The sequence below is a fragment of the Talpa occidentalis genome, unplaced genomic scaffold (genome assembly GCF_014898055.3).
Source record: "Talpa occidentalis isolate TD23 unplaced genomic scaffold, MPIMG_talOcc4v2.1 talOcc4.13, whole genome shotgun sequence".
NCBI classification, from domain to species: domain Eukaryota; kingdom Metazoa; phylum Chordata; class Mammalia; order Eulipotyphla; family Talpidae; genus Talpa; species Talpa occidentalis.
In genome coordinates, this window is record NW_023601322.1 from 47,857,187 (window position 1) to 47,872,130 (window position 14,944).

General features: G+C 38.3%; 1 protein-coding gene across 4 annotated transcripts in view; it reads left to right on the top strand.

Moving 5' to 3' along the window:
* Positions 1–14,944, top strand: part of PTPRM (protein tyrosine phosphatase receptor type M) — a 796,148-nt gene that overhangs the window by 313,075 nt on the left and 468,129 nt on the right. For all 4 annotated transcript variants that reach the window (XM_054694205.1, XM_054694203.1, XM_037508822.2 and 1 more), the window contains exon 3: positions 10,576–10,847. In XM_054694205.1, coding sequence (XP_054550180.1) covers positions 10,576–10,847 — 272 coding nt within the window. The remainder of the gene's footprint in view (positions 1–10,575; positions 10,848–14,944) is intronic.

Below are 14,944 nucleotides of genomic sequence, written 5' to 3' on the forward strand. Positions count from 1 at the left end.
CACACACCTAGTATTTTCTAATAAGTCATTGAAGCAGTTTGTCTAGATGACACACAGTAGTACAGTTAGTTTTCATTAAAGCCTCACTTTCCTTATGAAAGGAGAACACATTATTTCTCTTAATGGAACCCCAAGGTTTTTCCCCTTTTCCATGAGCTTCTTAGGTCTTTTGTCTCATCTGACAACTATGTCTCAAAGCTTTTTAAAAAACTGATTGGTAGTCATAAATTTACAAATTTTAGGGCTACATCAAGTTGCATTTATGCATATGGTGGCAAAACTTAATGGATCTGATTTTTTGATACAATGATTTTTTTTCTTCCTGTGTTGTTTACATGGTTTAGATGTTAAAATATGTTTAAAATATGATTGACAGCTAAGTTGTAAGGTTCTTGCTAGAGGAATCATTCCATGTTTGATAACAGTTTTCAAAATGTCCACTACATAATGAACCTTCAGATGAGTCTATTCATAGCTAAATATGACTTGTTAAGAAAAAGAATATATTTTGGTCAGCTCAGTACTTTTGTGAATAATAAAGAAAGAAGAATGCCCATTCAGTTGCACTGTGAATCACTTAACTGACAATTTTGGTTCTTAACTACTTTGGGGTATTAATATGTACATACACACATATGTCTTTAAGCCAGTGTTTCATGTACATTTTAGGTATTTGACACACGCTTATTATTATTTTTATACCACCTAGATTGATGCGGAATTCCCCTGGGGGAATACAATATGGGGCACTATTTAATGACTTGTAAAAAGCCTCATTCCTGATAGTCTGTCAGCCTCTGGTAAAAGTCCCAGAGCTCACCAGTGGATTCTATTTATTTACACATATTTATTTACACATATTTTACATATATACGTTATATGTATAAATTATATGCAATATATATTACACTTATATGTCAAATGTGCAAGATAAAATATATATTGCATCATTACCAGTGGATTCTAAAATGAGGAGTTTGTGTGGTTAGTTAGAGAGTTTTGCTTGAGCTTCCCTTCTTTGCCAATTCTGCATTTTCACCAGCATATTAGGAATATAGTAAATAAAAAAAAGGTACTGCAACTTAGAAATGGTCTTGCCCAGTAATTGAGAATCCACATGACAGGTGAGAAGAGAAGGGTAAAATAGAAAGGAAAACATGACTTTAGTGAAGAATTTTTTCACTAAAATTTCATTCTCTAATGGAAAGTATTTTGTGTTTGTGCTAGGATAAAATCTTTGTGGGGAGCATACAGGAAGAGGTATGACTTTGGAAGGACTTGTGATATCTGTTGTTCAGAACATAAATGTGGCTGTGGAGACATTGGTTGCATCAGGCTGAAATGGGTGCTAATAAGTATTTTTAAAGTGACGGTGGCACCTCCCTGCAGAGACTTTGTTCATTTTGAGCTTTGCTCCCTGAGTTCATTTATTTCTCCACAGGCCTTCATTTTCCCTATTTCACAAGGTTTCTCATCAGAAAAGACATGTACTTTAGGGCCATTGTTAGAACTTGCTGAGGGAGCAGGAAGAGGAATGGAATCTGGTATTTTGATATTTGAGGAATGAGATCAAATTTAAAATTATAAATTAAAAAGCTTTCTCTCTGAAAAGGCAGAGCTCAGTTTAGATCTTTTTGATATTATTTGTTGGAAGGAGTTACAGTGTGGCCATAAGGCATTTCTGAGCTATGAATTCAATTATGGATTGAACCTAGCATTCACTTCTCTATTTTGCAAGCGTAATAAGGTAGAATAGAAAACATGAATACATACACATACACACCAGAAAGATAGTGAAATACGTTTTTTATTGAAAGTTTTGTGTCTGAAAATGTGTGCATATGTATGTATTATGTACACAGCATTGCCCATGTGTACTGGGTTGCAGTATACAATGCATTTGATACTATGAAGTATAGTCAAAGTGTTTGACTTGCTTTCTGAATATGAACATGAAAATTTTTAATTGCCCCTGCTTTGTCAGATGCCGTTTGTGGGTCCTTTGTTGAATTAGCTATTCTCTCTGTTTCTTTGAAACTGCACTGTTGGGAGGATTTAATGAGATGCAGCTTATGGAGCTCAGAGCTTAGGCACTGGGGGCTTGTTTGCTTACCTGCATTCTCCCCTTCTCCTTAAGACCAGCCAATGTGTGTGGGGATTCTATGTGGCATTACTTACTGAGTTTGCTCTTCCTTTTCCCCTTTTCTTGAAGTCAATTCTCTCCTGTATTCATTCCTGTGCCTTCTTTCCATTCACACTATTTACCTGCCTTCCATTCTTCTACCACTTTCTTTCATTTTCAGAGCTTGGCTATATAACCATTTTCTTCGTATTCAAAAAAGAACAGGTTTTTTTTTTTTTTTTTTTTTTTTTTTTAATTTCACTCCTTAAAGTTTGTCTGTCTTAGCCTGCCTCTTGTACTATATGTATTTGTCACCAAGGATGCCTTGTGCTGTAACTTTTAGTCTGTGCCACTGAGTGTGGTCTGCAGGTCAGAGCTGGTCCACACATTGTTTCTTCCTGGGGTCTGACCAATATAAAAAATGAAAGCAAGTCTTTAGATATTTTTATAGGAATTTGACAGTAATTTTGTGTAATTTGGGTTTGTACTTTGCATGTTTTCTCTCTTTTTTTTAGAACCTGTGTTTATTTTATTTTACATAAATAAATTTGTTCTGAGATTCATTGGATAATTAAAAAAATAAAATTATTGTTGATTGAGAAGTGAGAAGTGCTGTTCTACATAACTGAATTGTTGCAACTGGTGTATCTAAATTAAGTCAGAAGAAGCATGAAGGACCATGTAAACTGCAGCCATAGTCTATGTGCCAGCAAAGATGGAATTCATAAACTTTTTGTGTAGCTCTAGGATGCTAAGTGCACAAATTTTAAGGCATGGTCATAGAGGAAAAATTGAAAACAAAACAAAAAAAAACCCAAAACAGCCAAATAGAGAGAAAGAACAATGATGTGTGTGCTTTCACTAAAACTAAGTAGTTAAAAAATGAATTTTAATAGCTTTGAAGTCCATATGATGCTGCTTTTCTGTCAAAAGTATCTACTAACAAAATTCTCTCTTCCTGCTGATGGAAGGAAATACTCCCTTTTTTGTTGTGTGCGCAAAGTTTCTCAAATGTGGGAAGAGCACTCATGTGGTTTCTTCAGGTGTGGTGTATTAGCATACATCCAAAGGGTGTATAGCCCTAGATCCTATGCAATGTTATAAGCCACATTACCTCAATAAAAAGTAATACAGTAAAAGATAAAGTTAAGTGAAAATCTAGAGCTTCTATCAGCTTCTAGAGCTTCTATCAGCTTCTATCCAATGCAATTTTTAATGATGGGGTAGAAAGGAATAACTAACTATATGTAGTTATTGCTGCTATAATAAACAGTGATGGAAGATAGTCTGATCAAAAGCATTTGTGAGTGGATATGATTAAGCTAAAATTAATTCATCCAAAGATTTCAAGAGTGTGAACGTTGTATATGCTCATAAGACAGTTTCTCTTTTCAGGGAAATCAAATAAATATTCTTAATTTAAAAAAACAATTTATTTTTATTTATTTATGCATACAAGAGCTGGGGTGTAGGCCAGAAGTGCAGAGAGTTGGGGTGAGAGGATTCACCAGAGACAGAGTGGGAAACAGGACAGGTGGATCCACTGAAATAAACTGCTGAAGGGAGCAGCAAGCGAAACAGGAGAGGTCTGCTGTGCCATGTAGCTCCATGCCAGGGGATCCAACTCATGCCTCAGTGGCTGGTGACAGCTTGATCTTGCTGAGACTTTAACCCCTGCACCACCAGGGAGCCTCCTTACATACTTTTATTTTTTTCATTTTTTAAAAATAAATTTTATTTTTATATTCCCCATACAATTGCAACCCCCTTATTTTGACCTCAATCCCTCCCCTCCCTGCCCCCCACCTCCCATAGAGTGTCTCTGGTTCATAGTTTTTTGTTGATTTTGATTTTCACTTTCTTAAAGTTATTCTTTTTCCTGGTCCCTTATTTAAGTTTTCTAGATTCCTGCTGTGAGTGAGACCATCTGGTATTTTTCTTTTTCTTTCTGCCTTATTTCGCTGAGCATGATCCCTTCCAGCTCCATCCATGTTGCTGCAAATTGCATGTGTTTATCTTTTTTGAATGCTGAGTAATATTCCGTGGTGTATATGTACCACATCTTCTTGATCCAGTCATCTATTTTTGGGCATTTGGGCTGTTTCCAAAGCTTAGCTATTGTAAATAGTGCTGCTATAAACATAGGGGTGCAGGTGCTCTTTGGAATTGATGTTTCTGTGTCCTTTGGGTAAATACCTAGGAGTGGAATTGTTGGATCATATGGAAGCTCTATGTTTAGTAGGTCCAGAAATCTCCACACAGCTCTCCATAGTGGTTGGACCAGTTTGCACTCCCACCAGCAGTGCAGGAGAGTTCCTTTTTCTCCACAGCCTCGCCAACATTTGTTGTTGCTAGTTTTTTTAATATGTGCCATTCTCACTGGTGTAAGATGGTATCTCATGGCAGTTTTGATTTGCATTTCCCTGATTACAAGTGATGTTGAACATTTTTTCATATGCCTGTTGGCCATTTGCATTTCCTCTTCAGAGAAGTTTCTTTTTAGCTCTTCTGCCCATTTTTGACAGGATTAAAGGATGAGTGCAAGGACTCCCCTTTTGAAGCTGACTCCCTCATGTTTCATTTGCCTGAAATATATATTCTCTGTTTTTATACTAGTGACTTTTATACTAGTTACTTATTATCTGAACACAAACAGAATTCCTATGCTAATTTGAACTATGATTTCTTTTATTTATCTGCCCTTTCAGAGTGTTTTTGTAGGGGAAAAATTCAGGTAGGAAGGGACCTGCAGAAGAACTCCCAATTACTCTTTGAAAATGCATTTCTTCATAGTCAAAACAGTAAAGCAGAAGGTAAAAATTAAACATTCAGCCACATAGGGATATTTTTAAATAGCAGATCAATGCTCTAAAATTGAATATAAATGCTTTGAATTTTTTAAACATTGGTTGGTGAGTTGACTTTAATAGCAGATAGGTGATAAATTCAAACCACTAAAAACCATCTCTTCCCTCCCACCTGCAGTTCCTTTCAGCACAACTGTGAATTGAATTTACCCCAGGATTTTGGGTTGCTAGTCTGTGCTAAACACAAATGTCATACTTTCTTCCATAAATTTACTGTAAGTCAGCCATGCTGCACTATCAGGAAATACTTGTGTTGGGTGACATTGCACCTTCTGTAGTCTAAAGTCATAAGTCCTCATGGCCACACCCAGAAATAAAGATCCCTTTCCCAAAGCTTCAATGTAGGGGAAAGATTAATTGAGTAAAATGTTGCGATGTTTCAATCCTAATGTTCCTTTATAATAAAACTGAAAAATAACCAATTGAGTGAATTTAGAATTGGATCACAGGATAGTTGAAAGATGGACAGATGGAAATACATGGAATTAATTGCTGAAGAATTGCAGATAGTTTGGAGAAGTATGCATTAAACAAATTTCTATACATTAAATAGAATTGTGGGGGCTTCATAGAAATACCTACTAAGAAACTCTGGGAGAAGGAAAAAATGGGAACTACTCAAGAAAGGGTCCTAGGAAACAGGTGCTCAATAGAGACTTTTCCTCTATAGAATCTTGAATGTTGACTTCAGAGTGTTTTCTGAAAAGTTTGTAGGAAGAGAGACTGCCTGAGACAATGGGGGGAGGGTGGTAGGGATGGAATTGTGTCTGAGGGTGAGAACAAATGAAAGGGAGGACAGTGCAAGTAAGTGGATGGTTCCATAGTGCTACACATGTTCTTGGAAAACTGACTAATTTCACAAAATCACACCTTGAAAACCATAGATCTGTGAGAAGAACATGGTTAGAGCCAGCTACTCAAACTATGCAGCTTTGTAACTAGAGAACCAACAAAAACAGTAACATTGATAAAAATATTGGGCCTCCTTGGTGGCCAAGAGGTTAAGCCTCAGTGCTATGGCCTGAGTTCAGTCCCTGCCAGGGAGCTAACCCACATGTGGCACAGCAGACCTCTGCTGCCTCGCCCTTTGCTCCCTTTAGTAAATCCCATCAGTAAATCTGCCTGTTCTGCTCTGCACTCTATCTCTGGTGAATACTCTCATCCCCTGCACCTCTGTTTTTCGACATCCCTGTTCTTCTGCACAAAAAAATAAATAAACTTAAAAAAGAAAAACACTGGTCCCGTTAACTCCCATTTGGCACTTAGAATCCCAGTAAATCCATCCTTAGCTTTATACCCTCCAGCTCTTCCTTCCAACTAGAGTTTCTTAAAGGCATTTCCTTTCATTCAAAACTTTCTGTCAACTTACAGATATGATACAGTTTTGTCTTCTTTACCAATAAATGTTATTTCCTTTTTAAACTCAGGAAAGGAGTGGAAGCTTCAGTGTATTCATCTGTTCTCTAAGTTTCCAAAATAGCTTAACAAAGTGGAAAGAGGAATGGGCTTTGAAACCACAAAAGTTCTTGCCAGTTCTTCTTACACTAAACAAAGAGAATTTTGTGGGGGTTTTCACTTTAAATGTCATCACGTATCCTTTCATTTGAGAGAGAATTTGCCCCTGATCACTTCAAAACTTTAATATCTTGAAAAAATCATATATGAACCAGAAAGACTGCTGTGTTATGTATGTATCATCCTGTATCGCCAGTTCTTTTTTAGCTTATCTGCAGAAACATGCCAAGTGACAAAAGAGACTGCATTCTGACTCAAAAAGGAAAAAAAGAAGAAAGTGAAACTCTGCAAACCAGGGAAATGTCACGGTTCATGGGTCCTCACCTATGTGCTTATAATTGCAAGACACGACTCAGACACAGAGCATAACAGCAGCATTTATTTACAAGGGAGGAACTGGGAGAAAAAAAAAATAGGAAAAAATTTCTAAGGCCACAACTGGCCATCTGTGCTACCCCAAATAGTGTCTACAGTGTTCAGAAGTCCAAACCAAAAACAGCTTGTGGAAGATGGCATTGCCCCTTCCATGAGAGCCTAGAGCTGGGGACAAACTATAAGTGTGTACCAGGATCCAACTCAGGGTGGCAGCTGAAAGTGTTCACAAGGGAGGCAGAGCTGCAGCAGCCAGCAGCAATAGTCTGGAGGCCAGGCTGGGCTGTGCCAGAGGCCACAGCAATAGGAGATAACAGTAGAGGTGGCATGGGTAGTGGCCAGTGGCACTGGTCAGCAGGACCTGTTAAGATCAGGTAGTAGTGGACAGCTCTTAGAGGCACCAGGCATTGGCCTATGGTGCTGGTTAGGAGGCTGTGTCAGTTGTGCTGAAGGCAGGAATAACATTCAGGTGGCATTGTCAGAGGATCAGAAGCAAAGATCTCCCCAGGTGAGAGTCCCAGGCAAGATTGTTTGATGAAAGGTAGACATCTGAAGTGATCAGGGTCCCAGGTGAGAGTGTGTGTCTGAATCCATATGCTGCCCAGCTTTTTTGACTTTCAGGGTGGGTTGGTTTCAAACATGATTGACATGTTTTCAAAACTGGCACCATTTTCAAAACATTGTTGGTGCCAACATGGACTCAAACCTGAGTGAAGCATTTTCAAAACTTGTGCAGATTTCAAAACCCAAACCCCACAGGCAAGTGATACCCAACCTGCACTGAGCTTGGCTGCCTCTCAGTCAAACCAGGCACACTCCACTGAACCCAGTTGCTGGTGGGCCACAGTGCAGCTCTTTTTACAAAAGGGTCATAAAAGTTTGTCTCACTTGAGTATTTATAACTTGCATTATCTTTGAAGTGCACACTTACCTCAAGATAACCATATCTGTGTACTTCAGACAGTTCAAAATGCTGAGAAACATTTTGTGCTGGAATGGAACACATCACAACACATACTATTTAGCTGGGAAAACTATTTTTTTTTTTGGTATAGTAAAGGCAGAAAGTTACCCAATTTATGGTAATGTGAAAAGAAATTCCTCTGTTTCAGCTTCATCCAAGGGTTCATACTGAACTTCACAGGATATAGGAAATGTCTACTTTGCCACCCTTCTCATATTACTTATTTACCTCCCCTGGAAGGTAAACCATGTTTAATTGTTAGAAATACGATAGGGAATACTTATTTTGTACTTGGCAGTGTGGCCATCCTCAAGCTTCTGGTGATGCATGTTAACCTCAAGGCTTTGGCATGCCACAGCCCCATCAGAGGAATGCACGTGACAACTATAGTGCAGGCAACAGAGTCCCAAATGATAGCGTGGAATAAATCTGCTTTAATACTAACAGCAGACAAGTATAATTTTTAACTCATATTTTATTTTATTTTTTTTATTTTTTAATATTTTATATAATTCTTACATCATTTTTCATTTTTGCACAATGTGTGCATTTTCATTTTGGTTATATTCCCCATACAATTGCACCCCCCTTATTTTGACCCTAGTCCTTCCTCTCCCTCTGCCCCACAGAGTGTCTCTGGTTTATAGTTGCTTGTTGATTTTGATTTTTACTTTGTATTAATTAGTCTTTTTCCTGGTCCCTTTAGGTTTTCTAAATTCCTGCTATAAGTGAGACCTTCCAGTATTTTTCTTTTTCTTTCTGACTTATTTCGCTGAGCATGATGCTTCCCAGCTCCATCCATGTTGCTGCAAATTGCATGAGTTTATCTTTTTGGATTGCTGAGTAATATTCCATTGTGTATATGTACCACATCTTCTTGATCCAGTCATCTTTTTCAGATTTATGATAGGGTAGATCAGCCTTAGATATACATTTTGTAGAACACAGCTAACCCAAATTATTTGAACGGCATTCTCTTGCTGCTACTGTTCCTATTCTCTTATCGCAGCTTGCTCTTAAATTGCATTTGAGGTGCCTCCTTATTACTGGAATATATGTTCAATAGGTAACACTTCCCTGTGGCTTGGCGCTCATATTCCAGGTGCAAAGCACTCACCTCTTGAGAGATTGCTCTGTTTTGAAATATCCTCTATAATTTCCCTTCACTGTTGTGGAGGGGTTTGTTTTCCTCATATATGTTCAAATGGCACATGAAAAAACATGAGGTTATTGGAGTGTGGCAGGATGAGTAATAGGCTGCAAACACAAAGGCTCAAAGTTCTGGTTTCACCACTAACTCATCCTAAAACCAGAATAAACTGCTTCCTATCTCTCTGTGACTCAATTTCTATTGTCTTAAATGTTAACACTAGCTCACCTCATGTATGAACACTGTGAGGGTAACAGTCATAAACAAGGAGTCTGTAATTGATCCCTTAACAATAGCCTATTAATTTATAAAGGATAGCCATATTTATTTTTATATAGTCCTTATGATAATTCCCTGGAGGGTAGACTTATTTTTCTGTTTAAGATATCTTATAAATAAAACACACATACTTTTCCTAGTATGTGTGTGTAGGTAGATACTAACACACATAAACCTATACACAGACATACTTAACCACCTTGAAGCTGTGGTTCATAGTAAGGAAAATTTTAAAAGGGAAACTCAATTGAAGACAATAATCTTCCTGCCTATTCAGGTATACTTCCCTCTCAGAGTTTCGATGTATTTCTCCTCTGCTAAAATAAACCTGTTTTCCCTTTTACTTCCCTGTTACTTATGACGATCTGTTTTCCCTTTTATCTTGCAACAATTTGCTTTCATCTTTCTTTAGGTAGTTCATAAAATTTGGATAATATTTTAGTTGTCATTTTTGTTTCTTATACATGGGGAGTAAGTGTTTGATGCCAGGGTATCTGGAAGGCTGGAATCCATTGGGAAGCTCTTCAACACTCATGGGTGGGTTAGTTCATAAATGTACAGACAGGAAAAGCTCACAGGGCCTTCTCAGAAAGGTCATCTGCTAACTGGAGTGACAGTTGCATCTGCGTGCTCTGTCTTATGCCTGTTACGGAAATACCCATGCTGTTAAGGAGAAGTAGTTGGTATAGCAGTGGGAGAGAGGTGGTGGTGTGAATCAAGGAAAATCATATTATATTGAACACAAGGAGCATCATAGGGCCGATAAACTTTTCTAAGATTCCACAACCAGACCAATGTATTATTTCTCTCTAGATTTTATAAGGATGTGAAAGAGATTGTGATTACTAAATGGTGGGCTGCTGTAGAATAGTGCTGCCTTATAGAAATTTCTCAGATGATGCAAAGGTTCAGTTTTATGCTGAACAATATGCTGACCACTAACTCATGTGGCTTTTAAGCACTTGAATTGTTGGCCATATGATGGAGACCCTGGAGTTACTATGGATTTTAATTTAGATAACTGCATGTGCCTGGTGACTACCAGACTGTTCACTGCATATCTGCAAATCAGACATATTTCTGTGATTTTGGAGACAAATTGCAATGACATCAAGGCATTTTCCCTTTATTTTTTTTTTCTCTTTATTAATCTTGAGAACACTCTGGCTGTAAAAATGTATGAAAGACATGGGACTTTTAAAGACTCAGTAAGATATGCAAAGCACAAGTAAATGAGGGTGGCTTTTAAGAAGTGACTAGAAGTAATGGTTCCGGTTGTGACTTTCCCTTGATTTTGTTTTCACAGGCTCTTTCATGTTGGTGAACACATCAGGGAGGCCTGAGGGGAAGAGAGCCCGCCTTCTCTTACCTCAACTTAAAGAAAACGATACCCACTGCATTGATTTTCACTATTTTGTATCCAGCAAGAGTAATTCTGCTCCCGGCTTACTCAGTGTCTATGTGAAAGTCAATGACGGGCCTTTGGGGAGTCCTATCTGGAATATATCTGGAGACCCAACTCGTACATGGAACAGGGCAGAATTGGCCATTAGCACTTTCTGGCCTAACTTTTATCAGGTATGTTCTTTGTTTTCAACTTTTGTTTTGATGCATACTGAAAATACAAATTGTTTTTATGTTAGGATGATCAGAGAATATTGTGGGTTTTTTAATACATTTTTAGATCAATGTAAGAAAAGCCTATGCTATTTGATATCAGTTTAAAACACCATTCAAACTTTTTTTTTGCATATATTGATTAAAGAAAATGAAAGCAGTAACCTGCAGCAAGTCAGGAAATTTTGCCTGCAAGGATATCTTACTTTCTATTTTATGTAAGCCATATATGACCCTGGGTCATATGGTAGCTCCAGTTTTAGTAGTTTGAGGAACCTCTGCCAACTTTCCTTAGTGGTTGGACCAGTTTGTATTACCACCAGCATTATAAGATGTTTCCTTTTTCTTCACATCCTCGCCAGCATTTGCTGTTGCCTGTTTTTTTTTAATATGTGTCATTCTCACTAGTGTGAGGTGGGGTATCTCATTGTGGTTTTGATTTACATTTCCCTGATTTTAAGTTATGTTGAACTTTTTTTTTTTTTTCATATTCCTGTTGGCCATTTGCATTTCCTCTTTGGAGAAGTGTCTTTTTAGCTCTTTTGCCCATTTTTTGACTGGATTGTTTTTGTTGAGTCATGTGAGCTCTTTGGAGATCTTTGAATCTACCCAAAGATCACCAACAAACATTTATTACAGCACTATGTACAATAGCTAAGGTATGGCAACAACCTAAGTGTCCAAAAGCAGATGACTGGATCAAAAAGAGGTGGCATTTATACACAATGTAATACTATTAAGCAATCAAAAATATAAACTCATGCCATTCAAGCAACATGGGTGGAGATAGAAGGGATTATGCTCAGAGAAATAAGTAAGAGGGAAAGAGAAAAATATCAAATAGTCTTACTTATAGGAGGAGCATAGGTAAACCAAACAAATGATCAGGAAAAAAAAAGATAAAACTAGCAGGCAAACTATAAATCTGAGACATTCAGCTGGGGAGGGGGAGGGAGAGAGATCAAAATAGGGGAGGGAAGAACACAGACTATGGTGATGCATCGTTCATACATGTGTTGGTGGTGGGAATTTTATGGGGATGAGACCTGAGAAAAGAATGAACAACGATGTAAAATACATATAAATTAAAAATAAAAAATATATAAAAAAAAAGAAGTGACCTTTGTGGCGATCAGCTAGTGAACTGCAGGTCCCTGCTCCCAGTCAACTAAGCAGCAGGAAGAAAATGCCCTGTGTAAACTGATCTGTGCCATGGAGGGTTGTGGTCCTACATTTTGGCAGTTCTCTAGTGACTTACATGCTTCTCTGAGTTCTTGCCTGAAGTATCAAAGGTGGGACCCAGGAGCATTTAACTACAAAAGCAATACTGATGTCACATCCCTTCTGTCAGAGAATGATGGTATCGCAGGAGCGTCTGACTTCTGACTCAGAGCAAAGGAAGAAATAATTGACAGTAGAGTTTGGTGTTCTACTTTCTTTTGTCCATAGCACCTTTAACATTTAACTTGGTATGAAGAATATTCAATTGATTATAAACTATGAGAATGAATGCATTAACAAAATTGTGATATTATGCTTTACTTTCTTTTTTTTTAATATTTATTTTATTTATACATACAAGAGCTGGGGTACAGGCCAGAGATGTGGGGGGTGAGAAGATTCACCAGAGACAGAGTGGGGAAAAGAACAGGTAGACTGACTGAAATACACTGCTGAGGGGAGCAGCGGGTGAGACAGGAGAGGTCTGCTGCGCCATGTGGGTTGCTCCCTGGCCACCTAGGGATAGAACTCGTGTTGCAGAGGCTGCGGATTGCTTCATAGTGTGGTGCTTAACCCCTTGGACCACCAGGGAGGCCCAGTAATACTTTCTTAATTCTTTGTGCTCACTCAGGAGTCAACTGGCACAAGTGTTTAATATCATTTCTCATGTTTAATTGAGAGTTTCTCTGCTAGGTAAGGGGAAACTGGCCTTATCAAGGGCTGCTTGTCTTCCAATGGCTTGAACAACACCCAAGAAGCCATTCTGCAGGTTTAGTTTTATTAGGGCAAGTTCATCAAAACCCATTTCCTCAGGGCCTCTCCGATGGCACAGCTGGTTGAGCGCAGTGCGGTGAAGCTGTCCGCAGCTTCTGCAGCATGGGTTCGATTAGTGGCTGGCCAGGGAGATACCCACATGGTGCGGCAGACTCTCCTGTCTCGCTTGCTGCTCCCCTCAGCAGTGTAATTCAGTCTGTCTGCCTGTTCTGCTCCCTACTCTGTCTCTGGTGAATCTGCTCACCCTCCTATGCCTCTGGCCTGTACCCCAGTTCTTGTATAAAAATAAATAAATCTTGGGCCTCCCCGGTGGCGCAGCAGTTGAGCGCTGGGTTGCGAAGCTGCCCATAGCCTCTGCAGCGCCGGTTCGATCCCCGGCTGCTCCGGCCACTGGAGGAGGGTCCCACATGGTACGCAGACCTCTCCGGCCGCCCGCTGCTCCCCTCAGCAGTGTACTTTGGTGCTTCTGCCTGCTCTGCTCCCTGCTCTGGCTCTGGTGAATTCTCTCACCCTCCCGCACTTCTGACTGTACCCAGTGCTTGCATAAATAAAAATAAATAAATCTTAAAATAAATAAATAAATAAACAAACAAACAAACAAACAAATAAATAAATCTTTGTAAAAAAACAAAACCCATTTCCTCTACCTTTGAATTTGATCATGGGAGTAGATGTTAATTTTTTGCTTAGCTTTAACCCTGTACCTGCAACAATTTCTAGTATTTATAGAGTGGTAAATGAGTATTTCTTGAGTGAAAATAAAGGGAGTAGCGAAAGTTCTGTTAGTACACAGGTAAACTCTCAAAATTATTTTAGAGTGCGCTTAGGTAACAGGTTGTGAAAATGTTGAAAGTTTATACATCTTTAAATTTAGCAGTGTACTACCAGGAATTTCTCCTAAGGAAATAATGTAGAGTTGTTACAAATAATTAGCTTCATAAATATGGAAGAATTTTTATAATAATGAAAAATGAGATGCAATATTATTTACAACAATAGAGGATTCATTTATGTTATCTCAATACAAAAATTCACTTTGCAGCCATTCCAAATAATGTTTAGAAGACCATTTTGTGATGGACTTAAGCTTATGTTGTTAAGTGGAAAAACTGGTATAAAGTTGCATATTAAATTCCATTGTTTGCATACCTATATATTTTATATAAACTATGTAAACATATTTGTTGCAATTAGTATATTAAAAATGATAATGCACTAGCTGGTGGGGTAACAGGTAATTTGATTTTTTTACTTCCTATTATCTGCCATATTTAAATATTTCCCCAGTATACATGTAATATTTTTGCTTGTAAAACAAAAATGAACAAAACTCATTTTTCTTACAAAAAGTATCCTAAGCTCAGAGACTGAGTATTTTAGAAACATTTTTTGGAGGAGACCTTTCCGAAGTAGAAAAGGCTACATTTATGATATTCCCTCTGCCTGTTTGGAACCTGAACTGGGCTCTCCCTTAGTCTCACTTTATCTGCTGGGTTGGAGCAAGTAGGACACACTCTTAGGCAAGATCAGAAGGTATGTCCTGCTCACCTTTGCCCTGATATGCTTCTCTGTTGCCATAGCAATGACCATCCAAAACCCCTAGGAATGAGTTCTCTTGGGTCCCTTCACAGCCTCTAGAGTCCAAATGCATTGGTAATTTTGACATGACCTGAAATCAGATCTTAAATTTTTATCTTGCCCTTGTCTTTGTCAGCTCAGGCTGCTATAACAAAATAACACAGACTAGTATTTTATCATATGTGCTGGATGGCTGAAACAATATATACTTATTTTTCACAGTTCTGGAGGCTGGAAAGTCCAAGGTCAAGATGCCAGGCAGTTCTGTTCTTGGTGAGGGCCCTGCTATTTGACTATAGATAGTTGACTTCTCATTTTCACCTTGTGTCTCACATGGCCTTTCCTCCTTGGGACACTGATCCCATATTAGGGGCTCCATCTTCATGACCTTGTCAAAACCTCATTCTCTATGTACTGTACCAAAATATTATCATATTGGGGCTTAGGATTTCATCATATGAATTTGAAGGGGCTAAGACATTTAG